General features: G+C 46.5%; 1 protein-coding gene and 1 non-coding gene across 3 annotated transcripts in view; both read right to left on the reverse strand.

Moving 5' to 3' along the window:
* BTBD9 (BTB (POZ) domain containing 9) overlaps nt 1-21,338 on the reverse strand; it is a 205,307-nt gene that overhangs the window by 142,780 nt on the left and 41,189 nt on the right. For both annotated transcript variants that reach the window (XM_065428937.1, XM_065428938.1), the window contains exons 3-4: nt 6,971-7,100; nt 5,497-5,727 (exon numbers count right to left, since the gene is read on the reverse strand). In XM_065428937.1, coding sequence (XP_065285009.1) covers nt 5,497-5,727; nt 6,971-7,100 — 361 coding nt within the window. The remainder of the gene's footprint in view (nt 1-5,496; nt 5,728-6,970; nt 7,101-21,338) is intronic.
* On the reverse strand, nt 16,120-16,194 carry TRNAT-GGU (transfer RNA threonine (anticodon GGU)). The gene has a single exon. It is a non-coding gene; the product is annotated as a tRNA-Thr (tRNA).

The following is a 21,338-nucleotide window of genomic DNA, read 5'->3' on the forward strand; positions in this document are numbered from 1 at the left end:
TCGTGTACCATATAAAGTCCAAATGCCATAAGATTCTATTGCGCCCTGCCAACACCCTCTAGAGAACTTAAGGCCTTCTGGCTGACCCTCTCCCCTTGAGCGACGTCACACACAAGAGGCCAACATAGAAGTTCCGTGCAGCGTGCTACGAAGCTACGAGCGGCGCACCAGTTTTGAAAATGAAGCGCGGAAGATATACAATGGTTAACCCCGGCTATTCGGAGAAGACCGAGGGGACGAAAGCGGCGACAACAATTCAATTAGTTCCAGGAGCCCTGCCGTTCCTTGAATAGCTTCGGGTTCGGCATGCTCGGCAATGCTCTTGCATGCTTCCGAACGCACATTTTTTTCTAGACGTGACCAGTGCATGTAGTCTCAACACTTGTGCTGTGCTTGCGATTGTGTGTACCGCGAGTCTTCATTGCCCCGGAATGTGGAGTGCCATGCCAAGATATGCCTATTAAGTGCTGCGTGCCCAATTGCCGGAGCAATTACATGTACAAATAAAGGCAGAAAAATAATGTCTTCAAGTTTCCGCAAGATGAAGAAGCCCAGAGTGCCTGGATTAGGGCGCTACCACGTGCAGACTTCATTGTATTAGCGCACTCCCGGGTAAGATGTTCAGAACTTCTTTAAATAATTACTTTTGAAAAATACGGAAAGTTAATTGCTCAATTACAGCAAGTGCATTTACAGAAAGTGATGATTCCTCAGAGTTCGACGCCTGCGAGGATAGACATAAATCTGAATTTGTGTTAAGGCACCTTTTGTGGTGTAGCAGGAATATTTTATTGAAGAACTACGGCTGCAAGATGAATGACAAAATATTGGATGCCAATGCTAAGGCAAGGAAGAGAAAAGCTGAAACTCTGCGCAATAAGGCAGCTGTTTTCGTGTAAATAGCTGCACAAATGTTTTATATCCCATTTCTAAACTCATTTGAGTTGTTGTAAATTAGTGGACTGTGGTAATTAGTGCGTCGAAAGCGAAATTATTCGTTTGACCATAATCTAGATTGTAATAAATACATGTGTCCCCAATAAGATTGTTCATACGCAATTGTGAAGCTAATCGAGTGCATTACATTCGTCATTGCCGTGCCGTAAAAACCACAAGTACAAAATACGGAAGGAGTGGTTTTTATGGATTCAATTTACTTGAAGTAATAGGTATGAAATATGGGGTATAATAAATAATAATTCGCAAAAAACGTACATTACAAAGAAGACAAAGCGCGATGCTACAAAAGCTTCTGGCATCAATACATGCACAAGCTTTACAAAGCTGTTTTGTATCTGTGCCTCTAAATAAATGCTTTGCAAGGTGCCTGCTGCTCATTCCGCAGTTTCGACTGAAGAAAACGTGTGGAGTGGTCAATAAAAGCATACGGCTGCTAGGTGAACCAAGCCGCGATCCCTTCACTGAACCCGTATGCCCGAGCGTACCGATGGCCTCTTGCCCGTGACGTCACTCGCCGAGCACTCCGGCCTTCTAGTCTAGGAGGTGTTGGCCCTGCGCACTTTGTGCTCAGGTGCGAGTGAAAGTGCGCAAAGGTGAGATAAGAAAGATGGTGGCTTCACGAGTGCCACCTTCTCTTGCGAGCAAAGGGAAAGAGGGGGAGGGAAGCTCGCTAGCGGTAATGCGATCAAGTGCACGTGAGGGGCGGATGGGGAGGAGGGGTAAGTTGGTGTGCGCTTTGGCCGTGACTGCACATGGCTGTAACGCGGCTTTGTGCATAAGCAGCTTTAGAGGTAATCTGCCGTGTGAGCAAAGAGTGGGTGTAGCGAGACAAGACTGCAAAGTCGCCGTCCCTGATCACGCCAATAGCGGCCGCAGGTTCGTCCGCAGCAGTTTCACTTTGACTCGATGCAAAAGCTGTCAAGGGTGAAAAGCACTGGCTACATCACGATGGACGGTTGATTTGTTGGCGACTAGCTCATTGGAGAAAAATTAATAGGGATGGGTGCGCAGTATTGAAAAGTGTGTTTCAGATGAAGACGTGCGCTGCGGCCATGCTATGAAGGGAATTGTGAGGCTTAAGCTGCTGCGAGCACTAATCAATCACGAGATGAGAATTGCAGCTTCCACACTGCTTTTTTGCAAAGTAAAAACAAGATTTGCCGATTCATTAAAGAAATAGAACTGTGTTGACATAGTAAGCATTTGTTCATTGTTTTCTTGGTGCCCTCGATAATCCAAAATTTGGTTAATTCAAACATTTTTGGGGGGTCGGTGAAATCCGAATTAACCAGGCTTTACTCTACACAAAGTAGAGTTCACACTAATTCTAGGACCTCTTGAGATGAAATGTTTCCCCATGGGATATGCACTGAAAACTGTCATTCTTTCTCGGCATGCCTTGGTTGTGATGCTGTCTTGTCTTGGGTCATGAAGATTGCACCTAGTTTACACCACGTGGGATGCACATCAGTCAAAATAGTCTGGCTCCAACTACCGTTCGCCTTAAAACTATGAGGGGTGGGGGGGGGGAGGGTTTCCTTGGCATTTCATGGAGCTTAGCAGGGTTCCCTGGGACCATCACACTTCAGAATCCCTGTTCTAGGGTAATGTGCTATGACCACAAATCACCTACGTAACATGGTTAGTTTGTCCTCGTTTCCAAGCTCAGGCCTGCGAATACGAAACTATCATTCTCGGGGTCAAATTTGACAATGATGCAGTCTGCAGTCACCAGCTGATTTTCCAGATTTTTCGCACAAATGTCCAAGTATTTGGGTAGTTAAAAAAAAAAAAACTGCAGCCGCAAAATCAATTTTGCTGCTGAATGCCAGTGCAACAGATAATTCAATTTTGCCCTGTGAGGTGGCTCACTGACATATTACAGTCAATAACTGATCTTTCAGACATGCCCAATAATTCAAACACCTTCCTGCCACATACCCTATAGAGCCAATGTATAAGGACGTCTGAAATTTAGGATGCTGAAACCCTTTGCTGTCCAGTTTTCCAGACTTCTTAAGGTTGGAAACAGCAACAATGGAAGCCGCCACCCCCTCCATTTCGATTATCTCCAGCACCGAACCAGCACTTTCGCATGCCAATATGCTAGTCGCTGTAGCTTCCATGAAAATGCTAGGCCTAGCCACTTGGATGTTTGCTACCAGCGTCCTACCGTTTGGTGCAGTGTTGTTCATTGAAAGAATTCACCATTGTTAGCAATGGTGCCCAACTCCGTCATTGTCATCCTCGACAATGGCTTGAACGAGCAGAAATTACAGCAGGAATCACGCATTGCACAATGCTGGTTCCCGATGTTAGCTTCATTGCAATACAGTGATGTTACAGGATCAAGGATGTGCAGTATTTTGCAGTGAAGCATACCATGAGTGGAAAGGGACCACTGTTATAGGCCACAGTAAGTATTCTTTAATTATACATGTGTGCACCTGCAGCCTCCTATCACAGTATGAGCACTGACGTGCCCAATAAGTGTACATACTGGCAGGCCTTCAGGGCTGTTCTGATTGTGCCTGTGGCAGCTGAGCCTTTGGGGGCAGTGTAGTGTGTGCATACACTTTTTTCGAACTTCCCAATATTTCGGATGTTTTTACGGCCCTTAGGGAGTCTGAAAAATTGCACGTTGACTGCATCTACTTTAAGTACAGCGATGGTCGAGACCGCAAGGGTGTTTCACATTTGTTTGTCGCACAGCCCTGTGTGCGTCGTGCGTTGCTGCAAAGTGCATATATGCGCACACAATGTTGTCAGAGTAGGCTGTGCTGTGCAAATTCAGTTGAGCTTTCTGCCTACACATGAGCATTCCATCCACTGCGCCCGCAAATAAACTTGACAGCAACAGAACTGCTTCTTGGCCTAGTTGGTGCTTGCTAAAAGACATGTTTTTTACTTGATAGGCATTCACGGTAGTTGACAGCAGATCACCAGTGGACCCGAGTTCGGCTTTTACAACCGCTCGTTGTAGGTCGTGCACATAATGTCGTGAAAGAGGATTACACAGACCAATCATACTGGTGGCAAGCTCGGCACTACGGTGTAGTTCTTGTCAAAGCAGCCAGGCAAGCTATGGAGCTAAGCAGGCTGTGCAGTTAGGCCTAACCAGCACTGCTTCATCAGTACCCAGCGGCCAAAGTTGCAGTTTGGTGTGAAGCGGCCAAAAGGCTTAGCAGCAGTCGTGCGGCAGTCCTAAGGCAGTGAAATCATCTCGACAATGAAAGTGCGAGTCTGGTGTGCTGCTGCATGAAAAGTGACAAGAAGTAACCCTGTCTCCTTGCCTAAGCAACCTGCACCACCAGCATTGAAGGCACCGAAAAAGATAAAGAAAAGAAAAGGAGTGTCTTTCTACACAACAGTACAATAAACAGCAGCACAATCCAGGAGCACAACCAAAGCAGTCGCAGGCTCATGCCATGTCACCTTCGTTGGCGTGGAGAAATGACGCTTGAGGACATAGCTCCATCTTCAAAAGCCCAGGTACCTCCTTCGGTGCAGGGTGGGACCAGATTTATCATATTTTCATCAAGTTTCATTTTGTTGTTTATTTATTTTATTCGTGATAGTGCCAGTCTCAGTGAGACGAACCAGCCTCAGTGAGACCAACTAGTCTCAGTGAGACACCTGCAGCAGAAAGGATGTTCCACATCCGCCACCAAGGTTTGTGAGTGGTGGCGCTGACTAACACTCCGAACGTTCAACTAGGAGACATAAATACTCTAGAAAGCTGCTGGGGAAATAGCGCAGCAATAGCTCAATTAATGCAGCATCACACGAGATGGTTGTGCAAATGCAAAGGTTGTGGGTACGTTGCCCCCCTGCAGCAAGTTGTTTTTTCATCTGCTTTCATTTCCATTAATTTATCGTTTCTTTATTTATTAAGCACAAGTAATTACCCTATGTTGTCCTTGGTGTCATTGTTTGTTGGGTTCTTATGACATGACTAATAAAAATTGGAACCCTCAGTTAACCCCTTTCTTCTTGTTTAATACTTTTGGTTAGTATCACAACATCACTCAATAGCAAAATATAGTATTACTAGAATTTATATAAAAATAGCGAATAAATGACCCATTCAAAGTTAGAGAAGTTATACAGATAACAGTCCAGAAGTGATCATAGCTTGGGGTTCGAAATTATTTGAGATATGTGGGCGTGTGTGTTAAGGGGGGAAGACGTGTATAGAAACTTTTTTTTTTTTTGGCTGAATTTAACAAAAATTTGTCACCAAGACGGAGTTTCTAATGCCGATTTCAAAAGTGTAATTTAGAAAATATAATGTTAGAATTTGGGATAATAGTGTGGCACGGAAGGGGTTAAGCAAGCGCCAGCCTTCTCATAGCAATGCTGATGAAGAAAATGAGCGCAGCAAAAATGCAACACACGCAGGAAGAGAGGACAAGGACATCGCTTCCTGTGTGCGTTCCCGTTTAGTTGCCCTCATTTTTCTCACCAGCAACAAGCCCAACAATCAAGTGCCACCACATTCAACGCCAGACACTGCAGTGAGGAGGGGTGACCGACCGGTGAGAGTTGGCGGAACGAGTCGCTCAGCAGGATGGCAGGCGCATGGCGGTCAGCAAAGCGTCGGCAGGCTCGTGCCAGGGGAGCGAGCTGGTAGAGGCAGGCACGGTCGTAGATGCGGCACACGTTGCGCACACCCAGCACCCGTTCCAGGTATGCCGAAACCCCAGACTCCAGCTCCAGGAAGCCGTACTGGTGCGCCAGCTCTAGCACCTCCAGCACCACGCACTCCTGCAACCCATGGAATGCTATACACTGGATGTGTTCTTCCAATGAACTTCAATTGTTAGTCAGCGCCGTATTGTGCCCCCTTCTATTCTTTTTGCCTGCGTCTGTAACGCTGTAGCTACCGTGAAGCTTCACCAACACGGCAAATTTTTCATCTTATTAGACCACAGAATGAGTGTCTCACTTCCCACCAATTTTCAGACTGAATTTACAACATGCACAATAGTACTTGGAATTGCGTGCATGTAATGCAGAGGATATGGGTTCGACTCCCACCAGCAGCAAGTCATCTTTTCATCCACTTTCACTTCACTTTTCCGCATTATTTCTACGCTTTCAGTTGAACATAACTTACTTCACCTATGCTTTCTCTGGCTTCAATGTCTCGTTTTCTTCGTTTAACTGTGCTTAACAATAAATCAAGCCCCTCAGATTTCCTTATTCTCACTTATTACATAGCCAAGGCCTCTATTACCGTATTTTTATTCAATTAATGTATTTATTCGATTATAAAGTGGTCCTGATTATAAGGCAAGGGTGCCCAGTTAACGAACCTAACAAAAATACAAGTATGCACACTAATGTAAAGCGATATAAAGTTGCCAACAGATTATTGAGACTCAGCAGGGATTGCCCTAAACATTGAATAATTGGAAGCTTCCGGAATTATTGGTGCGAGTTAAGAGCAGTGTGAATTTCGCCTTTTGGTGTGGTTTTACAGCAGCGCGCACAGAAATGCCACGAAGCCACACTATAAGGGGAAATTCAAGTTGCCACGAAGGTTCCACTTAAAAGTGATATTCACATATATATAACCTTTACCCCTGAATTTTTCAAATCCTCTGTGTGGGTTATACGTGCAAATATACAGGACTGCCTCCTCTGCCAAGATTTATCAGTAACTACAACTTGCTCTGCTGTTCAAAATCTGGATTGCCGGAAATGTGGCACTGCTGCCACTATACTGAAATAGTAGGTCAATCTGTCAGCCTCGCATATGAGGTGGGGGGTTTCGAGGCTAAGGATTCTGGGAAAAAAAGTTTGCCTTATATTAGAAAAAATATGGCAATCATAGTGTTAATTAGGTTGTTTGCAGACAAGTCCAGCAGAATTAATAACCCACGAGGTGCTTGCATATCGTAGGATATCGCAATAAATGGTTACACAAACTTGAATATTTCCAACTAACATAGCCGCAATAATGCTAGTGCCCCATGCCTCGGGCAAGAGCCAAAGGTGTCCTGACCTGCAGTCCAGCCAGTCTGAGCTGGCCCGTGTAGATGTAGCGCAGAAGCAGCTGGAAGGCTCGCAGGGGTGTGTCTTGTAGTGTCACCTCCTGCTCTTTCGATTCTCGCATGCCACCATAGAGCAGCGCCCTGCAGGGTAGTCAAAAGTCCACAATGCAAAAGTTGCCCACAACATATGCAACACAAGAAAACCAGAGTACAATATATCAACCAACTCATCAATTACTGTATTTGCTAGAATCTAAGCTATCCCCCCAAATATGGAAGGCTGCAAGAAAGAAAACTTTCTTTCAATGCAGGCCAAAGAAAAAACAAAAGACCTACTCCACTGCCTCTATTTTGTTACAGATTTCACCACTCGTCGTATTCATCAGCACTGCTGGCCTCTTCGTCACCGATTTCTTCCCAGAGTGTACCGTACTCCCTAACGAGGAGGCGCCGGCGCACACCACCATGTCTGTAGCCATCTTGGCCTCTGAAATCTGATGGTCTGCTGTCAGGTTTTGGAGGTTATGGTGCAATATATAGTGTTCAGAATAGTGTGAACGCAAGGTGAAACTAAAAGTGTGGCTGTTGCATCCAGACATCATCTAATCTAAGCTGACCCGTGAATTCCATACAGTTTTTGTGTAAAAGAGATCACAACCTAGATTCAAGCAAAGGCAGCCTTTATTAATATTTGGTTTCAATTTCAGTTTATTGTTCATTCAAGACACATGGTTGTTAGTAGTATACAGGCAAGGGTCCCAAAATCAAACGACTGCAGCGGGACCCTCGGTTAGGAAGAAGATTAGTACAAAACGATTAATTGTTACAGCAATGTAAATTAATCAGTCTATAGGTAAATAAAATGTGAATGAAGTAGTGAAAAGTACTGAATACATTCGATTTTATACAAGGAGTCATACATGTAAAATGAAAAAAAGAAGATTTCCACATGTTATCAATTTAAATTGTATAAACCTATATAACAAATGAAGTACACACTTTATATACAAAATAAATTAATCAGGACAACTAGTTATACAAAATGGGGGGGCGCTGCGAGCAGCTGACGAGAGCAGGCACACGCCGCATGGGCTCCGCAAATTTTCGAAGATTTTGGCGGGACAAACCCATTGGGCCACCAAGATTTTTGGCAGAATCAATGCAGCTAAGCATCAGGACCACGAGGACACCACCTTTGAGCCGGCAGGCCCATTTTCAGATTTTTTTTATTGAACTTCAAAGGTCCCACGTGGCCGGGAAGCTAAGCCTCACGTTAGGTTTAGCCACACCCACACCCAGGCGGGCGCCTAGTAAGTCGGAGTGGCAAAGCAACAACATAAATGGATTCCTGGGGCACCACCAACGGGGCGCTACCGATCCCGGCCGAATTTCAAGATACAGAGGAAGCTCCCACCGCCACGTGCTCGGGCATGGAGGAGGCGGGAACCGGAGCCACAGAAGAGCTTATTACGCAACAGGATGCCATGGGAGAGGCGAGCCGGCAGCAAAACGAAGAAGAAAAAAACTGGCAGGTCTATCATTTCAGGCATCAGAAAAAGGGTTTCCAGCTTGCTATGCAGAGCGACGCCATCTTGAAGACGAGGGGACCCCACGCCACGGAAAACAATGACAAGATGGCACCGTCAGCCACAGCTGGCAGCGGCATGACGCAAGCCGGCGCAACGGGAGCGCCGCGGCAGCCGAGGCAGAGACTGCCACCGCTACCGATGGATGACACAAAAATCATCATCCGGCCCAGAGGGGGCTAAAAATCAAGGACGTTAAACTGTACCAAGCAACGCAAGCCATGGTGGAAGCGTGCGGGAGGAAATTTAAGGAAGACTTTCTGGTCAGGCTCAGACCGGGATCCAATATCATTATTGCGAACACTTCCAAAAAAGAAGTCGCGGACGTCATCAGAAAAATCAAGTACTTCCCATTCAACGGGACCAACTACAAAGTAAACGCTTACGTGCCCATGCCTAGAGACGTAAAGCGAGCGGTAATCCACGGGCTACTGGCAGGACTACCATCGGACACATTGGAATCCAAGCTGCGACTACGCACTCAAGGCATAGAGATCCTGGCGACAAGGATGCTAGGCAAGTCGAAGATGGCGTTAATCACTTTCGACGGCCCCATCATTCCCAAATGGGTCATCTTCAGCGCAGAATTCAAAACCTACCCCTATCGACTGACTAGACAGTTTTGCTACGTGTGCGGCACGCAAGGGCATCGCTCGGACGTCTGCCCAACGCCGGGAGCGACTACTTACAGGCAGTGCAGAGCAAATAATCCAGTAGAAGGACATCAATGCCAACCGAAGTGCTTGGTATGCGGAGGTGATCGTGTCGTCAGCACCAGTGACTGTCGGATGCGCCTCAAAGACATCAAGGAGCTGCGGGGGCGCCTACACAGCGGAAGCAGCAACAGCAGAACCGGGGGTGGAGCCGGAGCCATACGCACCATCCCAGGTGGCTGAGCTCGGAGAGAGAATAGAGCCGTTCACGGAGCCGGGGCCGCAGCCAGACACGGAGGCGGGAGCGGAGCCAGTCTAGGGACAGCTCTTTTCCACCGCTCGAAGCGCCACCTGCTGCCAAGGGGCAGCGACAATAGCAGCCACAACAACAACAGAAGAAGGGCGGAGTCAAGGTGAGCTGGGGAGCAGGCCCTCCCAAGTCGCTGCTTCCGCACTCGGATAACAAAAATGACAATAACAATGAACTCAAACTACTAAGGGAAGAAAATAAGACTCTGAGGCGCTAATTAGAGCAGTACATGAAAAGATCAGAGCAACTCGAGGAATGCATTAAAGAATTAATCAGGGAAATGCGAGAGCAGAGGACAGGTAGCCCGCCGCGACAGCAGACCCCGCCAGTAATGGAGCAACAGCCACAGCAACCAGAAAAAGAAACACTAGAAAAACAAATGCAGTTCTTTATGCAAAAAATGCAGGAACAAATGAACGTACTACAACAGAAATTTGCAATGCAAGATCAAAGTTTTCGCAATTACATCAAAAGTCAAAACACGCAAAAGATAACAAATGAGGCCAGAGAAACTCTACCAAGAAAAAAGATTCGGCACCAAAAACCAAAGTACAGCACCAATCAATGACAAACCATGATGGTTAGACACGATGCATTAGATATCTGGCAGTGAAACTGCAGAGGCTATCGTAACAAACGGGGCCTGCTGCAGCAATTCATAAATTCACAGCAGAACTCTCCCAATATAATCGTGCTGCAGGAGATGCACACCGCGCCGACGCTCAAGGGATACATATGCTAGGAAAAAGGACGCACGGCTACCTTAAATAGTAAAGAACTAGTCGCCATAGCACACGATGAAATCCCAGGCACACGGATAGAACACATCGTTACAAAGGTAATTCCAAAGAAAATGAGGAAGGAGGAAAGCACGTTTGTTATAGATCTATATAGTCCACCGCGACAAAGGGATGAGGACTTTCAAAAACTTTTCACAGGGGCTAGCAAACTAGCCAAATCCAACACCCTGCTTCATCGTGGGCGACTTCAACGCCCGCGGGCAGAGCTGGGAGTACCAAAAAGACAAGATGGGAGTGCAAGTTAGTGATGCGGCAAAAACTACAAACTGCACCCTCCTAATGGATGAATATCAACCGACGCGCCTAGGCAACAGTGTTAGCCTCGATACATGCCCAGACCTGATGTACGTCAGAGGAGCGCGGCAAGCCACGTGGGAGAACCTGCTGGAGTATGTGGGTAGCGACCATTACATAATAAGAACGCAAGTGTCAGCAGAAAACATCAAGCGCAAGAAAGGAGCAGCCAGAATAACAGATTTGAACGCCTTCCGCAAGGAATGCAGGCAAATGGAGGGGGGGTGGGGATAACCTCCATAGAAGATTGGTGCAAGCAACTAAAGGACATACCATATTTAGTCGCATAATGATCGCACTCATGTAATAATCGCACCCCTGAATTTTGTCGTCAAAATTTGATTTTTTAAATTTCCTGTGTAATGATCGCACCTTGAACTTGCCGCAGCGATATGTCGTGTGCGAAGTCTAGCTAATAATGATCGCACTTAACATCTGTTGAATGCTACGCGAACGACTCTTCCAAGACAAACCAAGCAGTCTGCACACACCAAACATTCTTAAGTAGCTGCCTCATTTCATTACTTTCATCACTTTCCACACTTCCATGACTAAAGGAAAGCTGCAACCAAACTTGCCTTTATTATGTGTACGCTTTATAATGGTTGTGATCAACAACAACAAAAAAGGCGCCTTTCAATTCTTCTCATCTGCACTCGTGGGCACACAATAAATCGCGAGCGGCAAAGATAGTAGCCATTAATGATAGAAGCCACGTTTACATTGCTACATTAAATGTGTACCCTATTCATACGCCGACGCTTGTAATGCAGCTAAGATATTCGCCCACCCTTAGCTGAAACGTGCCGTATTAGGATAGTAGTGAAGACAGATGCCACAGTTTCCGCAGCATGCCAGCCATGTGTTTCTATGTCACTGGCAGCTAAGCACGCCCATCTGTTTCTGTCCCCTCACAGTGGACATGGCTATGTTATTGCCGCAAACGTGTCAATATTAACGATATTACTCATTACTGATATGGAAGAAACTGTTTCAATGCACGTAATCTATTCACGACAAGAAAAAAAACTCACACTCAGCGCGTTCAGCTTGCCCCACCGGCCGCTATTTTTGTAAACGCGGCACAGAAACGCGGGACGAAAAAATTTTTTTGCTTTTCGCGGGAAATTTAACCTGCGTAATGATAGCACCCCTGATTTTGCGTCAATTTTTCTGACAAAAAAAGTTTGATCGTTATGCAAGTAAATACGGTACAACAGCAATACACCCAAGAGGTGGAAAGAAAAGAGCAAACACTGGAGGTGGACTGGCAGCTCCTCAGGCTAATGGAGGCAAGACGCGGGCTAACCAAAAGGTGGAAGAAGCGGAGACTAAACAGGAAGCTAAGGAAAAAGATTGCAGTGGTTACCAAGGAGGCAGAGGAATACGCGGCCCAACTGGCAAGGCAGAGCTGGCAATGGTTTAGTGACTCGCTAGACGGAACCCTTAGCATCGCAAAGACCTGGGGTATCCTCAAGGCTCTGGTAGACCCAACCAAAACCAAGCCGGAAAGCAACAAAGCCATCCAAAGATTGGTTTACCAATTCGAATGAACAGAGAAAGACCGCATAAAGTGCCACGGGCAAGATCAACCCGAGGCGTAAACGGAGAGATACTGTGGCGAAGAGAACCCGAGCCTGGAGAGACCCATCACGAGGGAGGAAGTCTTCACAGCAATCAAGGCATCCACCCGGAACACGGTGGCAGGCGCAGACAAAATTAAAAACTCACTAATCCGCAACCTAAGTGATGAGGCGGTCACACAGTTGACAGACTTCCTCAACACACATTGGGAAGTGGGGACAGTGCCAGAAGAATGGAAACATGCGGATGTGGTAATGATTCCCAAGCCAGGGAAGAAGTTAAAAGTAGGAAACCTGCGACCGATATCACTCCCTTCGTGTCTTGGCAAGTAGTACGAGCAAATCGTGACAAGGAGGCTACAACAATACATGGAAGACGAAGACCTGTACCCCCACAGCATGTTCGGATTCCGCACCAAACTATCAACTCAAGACGTCCTATTACAAATCAAGGAGGAGGTACTAAACAACATCCCATACAACGAAGAAAACATAATAATGGCACTAGATGTCAAAGGAGCATTTGACAATGTTAGCCACGCGGCCATCCTCCAGGGACTGGACGACCTCAACAGTGGATGAAGAATCCACGGCTACGTGACAGCGTTCCTATCCAACAGAACCGCCACCGTAGGATTAGGAGACCTGCGAACCAACCAGTTCCACACACCCAACAAAGGAACCCCACAGGGATCCGTAATCTCACCGATCCTCTTCAACGTTGCAATGATTGGATTGGCATCGAAGGCATACGACACGCCATCTATGCCGACGATATCACTGTCTAGACCAACCAAAGCTCGCTCAGCCAAAAAGAAGAATGTCTACAAACCGCAGCGACATGCGTGGAAGAATGTGTCAGAGAAAGAGGCCTCACCTGCTCGACGGAGATGTCCGAGCTCCTGAGAGTCAGACGAGGAAAGCATTCGGAAGAGGAACTCAATGTCACCCAAGAAGGACAGAAAATACCAGAAAAAGAAGTCGCCAGAATTCTGGGAATGTGGCTGCAGAGTAACCAACACTGTACGCACACTATAAACCTACTCAAGCAAGCGACAACACAGGTGGCACGCATGATCACCTGTGTATCACAAAAAAAGAAGCGGCATGAGGGAGGGAGACACAGTCAAGCTGGTTAGGAGCCTTGTAATCACCTGAATCATGTTCTCCCTCCCCTATTACAACACAAACAGAGGCGACAGTGACCAGGTCGACGCCATCAAAAGGAAAGCCTACAAAACATCTCTTCATGTGCCAGCCAACACCTCGACAGAGGAGCTGTTAGCCGTCGGACTCCATAACACATTCGAGGAGCTCAAAGAAGCACAATTAGGGTTGCAGATACTCAGACCCCAGCAGACTACCACGGGCAGGAAGCTTCTAAAAAGGCTGCGACACCAAGAAATAGAAAGGGAAGAACAGAGAACGGCAAACCTACCATATGAGTACCGCAGCGCCATCAGGGTAGGATCCTTGCCAAGAAACATGGACCCAAACTTACACGCAGCCAGGCAGAATGCTAGGGCAAAACATGTAGGGCAAAACATGTAGGGCAATATCTAGCAACCAAGGCGAACACAGTATATACGGACGCCGCGGTGTATTCTCGGAAATGAGGAACAACAGAGCAAATAGTCGTCGCGACAGTAATTGGCTCGGACTATCAGGAGATCACTTGCATGTCAGCACGGGATTGTACGGTAATTGAGGGAGAAGAAATGGCTGTTGCTCTAGCGGCCGTGGAGGGTTACCGCACAAACAAATCCCTTACAATATTAACGGATTTTAAGGAAGCATGCCGTAACTCCATCAATGGCAGAATTGGCCAAAAGGCGCTCCAAATCTTCCTCCACGCTGGCCAACATGAAAGACGAGTAAGACACAATATTTTCTAAATACCGGGACACACTGAAATAGAGGGCAACCAGAGGGCCGATATGACCGCTCGCGAGCATACTAACCGAGCAGACCTAAATGGAGACCCCGAGGACTTCATGACAGTGACCCCTACGTACTCCGAAATACTAAATTATCATAGAGGAACAAGGGCCAAATACTCCCCGCCCCGTAACATGCTTAATCAACAAGTGGCAGTTTGCTGGCGGAAGCTGCAAACAGGAACCATCCCAAATCTATACCATACTAAGCAAAATGTTCCCAAACCAATACAGGGACATATGCCCATGGTGTGGCACAAAACCCATCCTTTATCATATCACGTGGGAATGCGGCAAAAACAAAACATTCCACAGTATTGAAAATCCGAGTGCGGAGCAGTGGGAGAGTGTGCTCTCCAGCGGCAACCCATGCCTCCAACAGGGGCTGGTACACCATGCCCGACAAGCAGCCACGCTCAGTGGTGCCCAGCAATAGGGGCGCCAACCCTGCAAGACAGGAGTCACCATCGACAAGACCCAAGACGGAAGCACTCGGTCTGACCGATGAATGACTCTAAATTAGAGCAATAAAGTGTAACCTATCCTATCCTATACAAAATGACATTTTTAAGTTCATATTTATATGTATGCAAAGATGATGATTTAAGAGCATAGGGTAAGTCATTCCACAATTTAATCACTAAGAAGAAGGAAGTCGTTTTGCCATAGTTAGTGTTGCATTTAGGTAATAGAAAGTTGAGATTAAGGGCAGGACTGAACACATGCCTATCTGGCCCCTTCTCCCAGCATGCTCATCTCCTCCTTGCAAGAGAGCCATATGCTTTATCATGGAGGTAATCTTGAGAAAGTGCGAAGGCCAGGCTGAGATGTTTAGTGTTTTGATGCACATTGTGTTGTCGCACGTCCTGCGCTGGCAGTCGCATAATCTCAAGTTTCTGAGACACCATGCGAAGCATTTGCTTACACTGTAACAATTTGTGGTCAAAGATCCAGATCTGTTTACATTTGCCTGAGCTCGTGTGACGCTGATAAAACTACAGCACTTACGTGGAGTTAAAAAGTGCAACCGGTGTTATCAATGTACCACTGTGGAGGTTTTTAATCACGTCATACATGACTCGGTCAGCTCCTAGTGCAGAGGTCCTGCATACGCTCAGGGCAACTTTCAGCTCGGCCATTTTAAATGGACGTTGTATGGTTCATTTGGTCAGCATTTATGCTCGAGCGGCTTAAGTTCTGCTAGTTCTTTGCATTTCAGGAGTGATTTCAAGTAGTGTATGGAGCTTGACACACGCTCAAAGTTTTTTCCTAGGGCGTTAGCCTGATCTTCCAAGCTACTCCTTTGGTCATCAACCAAGGAAAGCGGGTGGATTTGCTGCCCCTTCAACCTTTTAAGGCCATTCCAAACTTTCGCCTCCTGCGTGTAAGAATTTATGTTGGAGATAAACCTCTCTAAGCTGGCTCTCCTAGTCTGCCGCCGCATTTGCCTCCCCTTTGATTTGATGTGTTTGAAATCAACAAGCTTTTTGCATTTGGGTATCGATGCAGCTTTCCCAATGCCTTATTCTGTTTCTTCCGTGCCCCTCTACAATCTTCATCCGACCATGGTACACGCCTTTAACATGACTGACCTTTTCTTTCTGGTATAAACTTTTCTGTGGCATCAATAATAAAAGCTGTAAAATATGCGACTGTGTCGTCGATACTAAAATTCTTGATAAAATCTCGTGGTAAATAGGTTGATTCTTTAAAATGATCCCAATCGGCGGAGTCTAGTTTCCATCTAGGGGCGTGCCGTGGATGCTCATATTGCTTGATCATGTTCAACATTATTGGAAAGTGGTTGCTCCTATAAGGAGTGTCAGTAACATTCCATTCTAGGTTGGGAAAAAGTGTGGGCGACGCAACTGATAAATCGATGGATGAGTATGTATTATTAAAGGGAAAGCCAGATGTCCACCCGTTCGTAGCAATTGCTACAAAGGAAACCCATACGGGTTCTTCGAAAGAAAAAGCCTCAGAGTTGAATAAAAATTTGTCCTGGTCCGGGACTCGAACCCGGGACCACCGCCTCACCGGGGCAACCGCTCTACCATCTGAGCTAACCAGACGGCTAGCGGATGGCAGGAAGAAGCCGAATTTGTCGACAGCACGAAGCAAAGGCAAGTGTGTGACATAGAAGTTCTGCAGAAACTCACAAGGGGGAGAGAAGTAATTAATAAGGGGAAAATCAGACATCCACCCGTTCGTAGCAATTGCTACAAAGGAAACCCATACTGGTTCCTCGAAAGAAAAAGCCTCAGAGTTGAAGAAAAATTCGTTCTGGTCCGGGACTCGAAGCCGTTTGTAGCATTTGCTACAAACGGGTCTGATTTTCCCCTTATTAATTACTTCTCTCCCCCTTGCGGGTCTGATTTTCCCCTTATTAATTACTTCTCTCCCCCTTGCGAGTTTCCGCAGAACTTCTACGTCAAACACTTGCCTTCGCTTCGTGCTGTCTACAAATTCGACTTCGCCCTGCCATCCACTAACTGTCCGGTTAGCTCAGATGGTAGAGCGGCTGCCCCGGTAAGGCGGTGGTCTCGGGTTCGAGTCTCAGACCAGGACGAATTTTTCTTCAACCCTGAGGCTTTTTCTTTCGAGGAACCAGTATGGCTTTCCATTGTAGCAATTGCTACGAACGTGTGTATGCCTGATTTTCCCTTTATTCATTACTTCTCTCCCCCTTGCGGGTTTCCACAGAACTTCTACGTCAGTATGTATTATGTTGTAGGTTGTAATACGTGGCCTCCTTCTTATTTAAGAGGTATGCACTGGAATTTATAAGAAAGCTTTCTATGAGTCGACCTCTCGCATTGCACCGGGAGTCTCCCCACAAAGTATTGTGGGTGTTAAAGGGAAGCTGAAACACTTTTAAAAAAAAATGTGTTCCCTGCGGCATTCTACAGTTTTGAGCCCACTGAACACGAATATCTTGTTTAAAAAGGGCGGAAACAAACGCAAGCGGCTGTTTTTTGCAAGAAAATACGCACCAGCACCTCAGGGCATCACGCGAAAGCCGCTGTTGCCCGTGATTGGTCGGGACCGCTTTGACGTCATTCACGGGGATCGCCGGTCGGCGCTGCCGTTTCAGAGCGTAGCCCGCTGTTCTGTTCTGGCTTCACAGCTGAGTTGTAAGCATTATGGAACGTTCTCGCTGTCTCGGAGAGCTTGTATTTTCGCCATACATGTCCGAACCGACAGCCGATACAGAAAACGATGGCGTCAACAGGGGCAACAACGATGTTGAGTGTGCCAACAGCGAGAGTGATGTGTGCACCTTCTCATGCATTGGGAATCTTAACTGGTACATATGTCTTTTCATGTAGCTGCACGTTCCAATGACGGGAGAATGCGCTAAAGTGTCACTGGGAACTTCTTGCTCGAAGAATGCCAAAGCACTAACATCTCATTAGATTGTAAACACGGGTGCAATTCCGCGATGTCATGCACCTTGCCGCTGCTTGTCTAAAGTTCCGTGGTTTTTTGCGTGTTGATAAACGATCGCGAACATAAGTGCCGTGTTTGGCTGCTTCAAACTCTTCAACGTTACCTTCCCCAGCACTTCATGGAAATTGAAAACCATTTCAGCTTCCCTTTAAGATCCCCAACAAGCGCGTACGGCTCTGGCAGCTGGTCAATGAGGCAATAAAAATCATAGTGAGCTTAAAATTTGGAGGAATATGCAACGAGCAGACAGTGACCAACCTATTAAATATCGCTGCCCGAACAGACACTGCCATCAGGGCTGTCTGTAGAGGCAAATTATGACAAGCAACAGACGTGCCCACGATTATTGCTACACCACCAGATGAGGTAGTAGCCCCATCATGATCTTAGTGGAAGATTGCATGCTGCCGTAGAAAATTTGTATGCATTGGTTTCAGATGCGTTTCCTGAACACACAGCGCCTTTGGAATATACTTATTGAGCAGTTTTCTAATACCGTCAAGATTACAGAGGAGTCCTCTTATACATTCCATTGTAGTTCTACGTGTCTCCATAGTGAGAGTAGTGTTTGTGCTGCACGTTTAGGAAACGGACGTTCACTCACGGGGCCCTTTCCGGGTGCCATGACATGAAGTTTCCCTTTTGGAGCCTTTGATGGAATTCGCCCATTCCTTGAGCGCTGACTGCGCAGTCATGCTCGGTGTTCTTTACATCACTTCCTGAGAGGCACTCGTCTTGCGCTCATGCAAGCGGTTTGTCTGCTTCGAAAGCCTCGCCTCGTAGGACGAGACCTTGAATCCTACCAGCCCAGAGGTTGAAAGCACCTTGGATGGGGGAGCAGCGTTGGCTGCGTCCGCTGTGGGGGCAGATGGCGTTGCTGCCGGCTCAGTATGCTTGGGCCTGACAACTGCTGGGTGCCGTTGTGGCGCTACCCCCTGACAAGTCACTTCGGGAAAGCTGTTCTTTGGAACTTATGAAACTCGCCTTCATGCTCCCTTAAAGGAAATGTTTTCTTTTACTTTGATCATTACAATCTCTTTTTCTCTCTTCCAGGATGGGCAGGACTGCAAGTATGCAGCTTGATGGCGATCACAACTGACACACTGCGAAGTGTTTTCACATGTTTTGGATGAATGTTCACGGGAGCTACATTTAGCACACGTCTGTTGGCCTCGGCAGTTCTGTGAACTGTGGCCGAATTTCTGGCATTGGAAGCATCGCAGAGGATTTGGAATGTATGGCCTGACCCGGATTTTGACATAACCTGCCTCAATAACACCCAAGCAGTATACTCAAACCAAAAGTAAGGATTAGGTGCTTGGTTTTGATCTCTTTTCCTTCACTCCTCATCTTAATTCTTTTAACATTAATGACATTCTGTTCACTCCAGCCTTCTAATAATTCAGTTTCAGTCAGTTCCATTAGGGCCTCATCAGAGACAACACCATGGGTGGTGTTCATGGTACAGTGGGGCGACACTGTCACTCCAATGTCCCTGAATGACAATAGGTAAGGGAGCTTGTCATGTTTCTTATCTCGGAGTTCCACGAGGAGATCCCCGCTTGCTATCTTCATTACCTTATAGCCTCCACCAAGAGCATTAATCAAACATTTCGACACAAGGAATGCTGAGATCATCCTCACCATCTTTTCTGGTTGATCAGTATGTATCATGTGAAACTGTGGGAAGTTTTGTTTCTGGTTGCCAATAAATTGAGACTTCTTCGGTGCGCCCTCATTTTTGAGGGTGATCAGGAAGTTTTGGAAAAGAAATCTCTATAAGTGTTTTTCAGGTTTCGGCAGTAACGCCAGCCGCCCTTCGTGGAGCCCAACAAGGGGGACACCTCAGGATTGTAAGAACACAGATCCTTTGAACGCCAACTGTACGTTTCTACTAAACCAAATCTGTTATGACCAAGGTTGGCTATCCCACACAAGGTCAAACCTTGCTGCTTGGAAGATCAAAAGTAATAAAGAAGTGAACAGGAAAGATGGAAAGGGAGAGAGAAAGATGAAGATTGGAGAGGATGATAAGAAAAGGCAGCTACCGATTTCCCCCGGGTGGGTCAGTCCGGGGGTACCATCTACGTAAAGCCGTGGCCAAAAAGGTAGGCTGTCACCACCGAGGGGCTGTAAAGGTCCAGACACCCGGCATTGGCTCAGCCCCCAGGATCCCCTTTTCCCCGGACACAGCTAAGCCGTGCACAGCTACATGCGGGAGGGTCCAAACCTCGTGTGCTCGGGTACGTGGTGTCGCAACACACCAAACGCCTGCTTATGCAGACCCCCCTGCGGCGTAGCTGTGAAGTGATCCGATTCACGTCACATATTACACGGCTGATTCATCCACAATAACGTCCCATGTGTGAAGCCTGCTTTATCAGCATCACCGACAAATGGGGACAGAGCCACTGGGTGAAGATACAATGTGGATGAGTCATGCACCCACAAATGGTGACTGCAGTTGTGAAGATCTGAGCATTGTTGTATGCAGTTACTACCACACATTAAATGCGTGAATACTTTTTTTTTTCTTTCCGGGCTGTTGTAATCGCAGGCGCAGATTATATGCGGAAAAATATGGTACTTTGAATTCGAGTTCAAGCTCATTTCCTATCTGTCTCAGGACGCATTCAAAGGCCATGTTTGAATGCTGGCTTCTCTTGTAGAGATAGGTAATGTCATATGGTAACCATACAACTGTTGTCAGTACACAATTCAGCTGTACTTCTTGTAGCATCGTCCGCTGCCAGGGAAATCCTCAATTGCTTTGTAGCTGCACTGACAATACCAGTGGTGAAGGAACTGCATGCGCTTCTTGAAAGAAATGCTGCTGCTTGAACTGTTGCAGGCAAATTGAATGAATCATAAGTGTGCAAGCCAAAATAATGTCAACAGTACATATACTGCAAAAAGTGGAAGGAATGCATTTTATTGGACCTAGCTTGTTCGTACTTCAACTGCACATGAATTACAAGCACTCAGAACGTTTTTTTTTGTTTGTTTTTTAAGAAGCGCACAAACTAGAATCAGGTAAATGCTAAGAACCGATTGTGAGCTGCCTTTTTGATGCATTAGCATTAGGAGTGTCAAAGTGGGAAAAAAGTGCATGTTTGTCAAGTGTGGGAAGCCGGTCATGTTGTAGAGGTAGAGAGGGGATAGAAGTGCTTACAAGAGCGTGCGCATGTCTATGTGTATGTACAGTTAAACCTCGATATAATGAAGTAGAAAAACCAGCAATTTGCTTCCTTATATCAAAATTTCGTTGTATTGAAATTCGACCTTTTATGCAAATAAGTACAGTCGCCAGTCGATTTTTCTTACACAGTAAGCGGACACCGAATTTTCTGAATTATCAGGAAATTAACAAAAGTAGATTTGAATGAGAAAACAATTCATTTTGATGAATTAGGGAGTTGGCAACGAATGATACAGTTTCATGCCACGTGGACAATATATTAGCATCGATAGCACGAATCAAGCAAAGCCAGCCATGCTTTGACATGCACTCCACCCCGTGGCTGACAGCGTAGCTCGCACTGGGACGACGCTATCATGAAAAGCGCTGGCTGCGAGGAATGAATGCTTCGTCTGCCTCTGGCTTCAACTGGTCACTGAAACTTGAGATTACGCAACCTTCAATACTGTTACAAATGATGGTTATTTACAGGGCGAAACGAGGTCCAAGAGGGAAGCTACAGGCAACGCCCAGCCGGCGCAGAGTACCGCGAGATCACACACGCACACTCTACTTCTTTCTCTGCCT

This window comes from Dermacentor albipictus, unplaced genomic scaffold, assembly GCF_038994185.2.
Source record: "Dermacentor albipictus isolate Rhodes 1998 colony unplaced genomic scaffold, USDA_Dalb.pri_finalv2 scaffold_16, whole genome shotgun sequence".
In the NCBI taxonomy this organism is placed as follows: Eukaryota; Metazoa; Arthropoda; class Arachnida; order Ixodida; family Ixodidae; genus Dermacentor; species Dermacentor albipictus.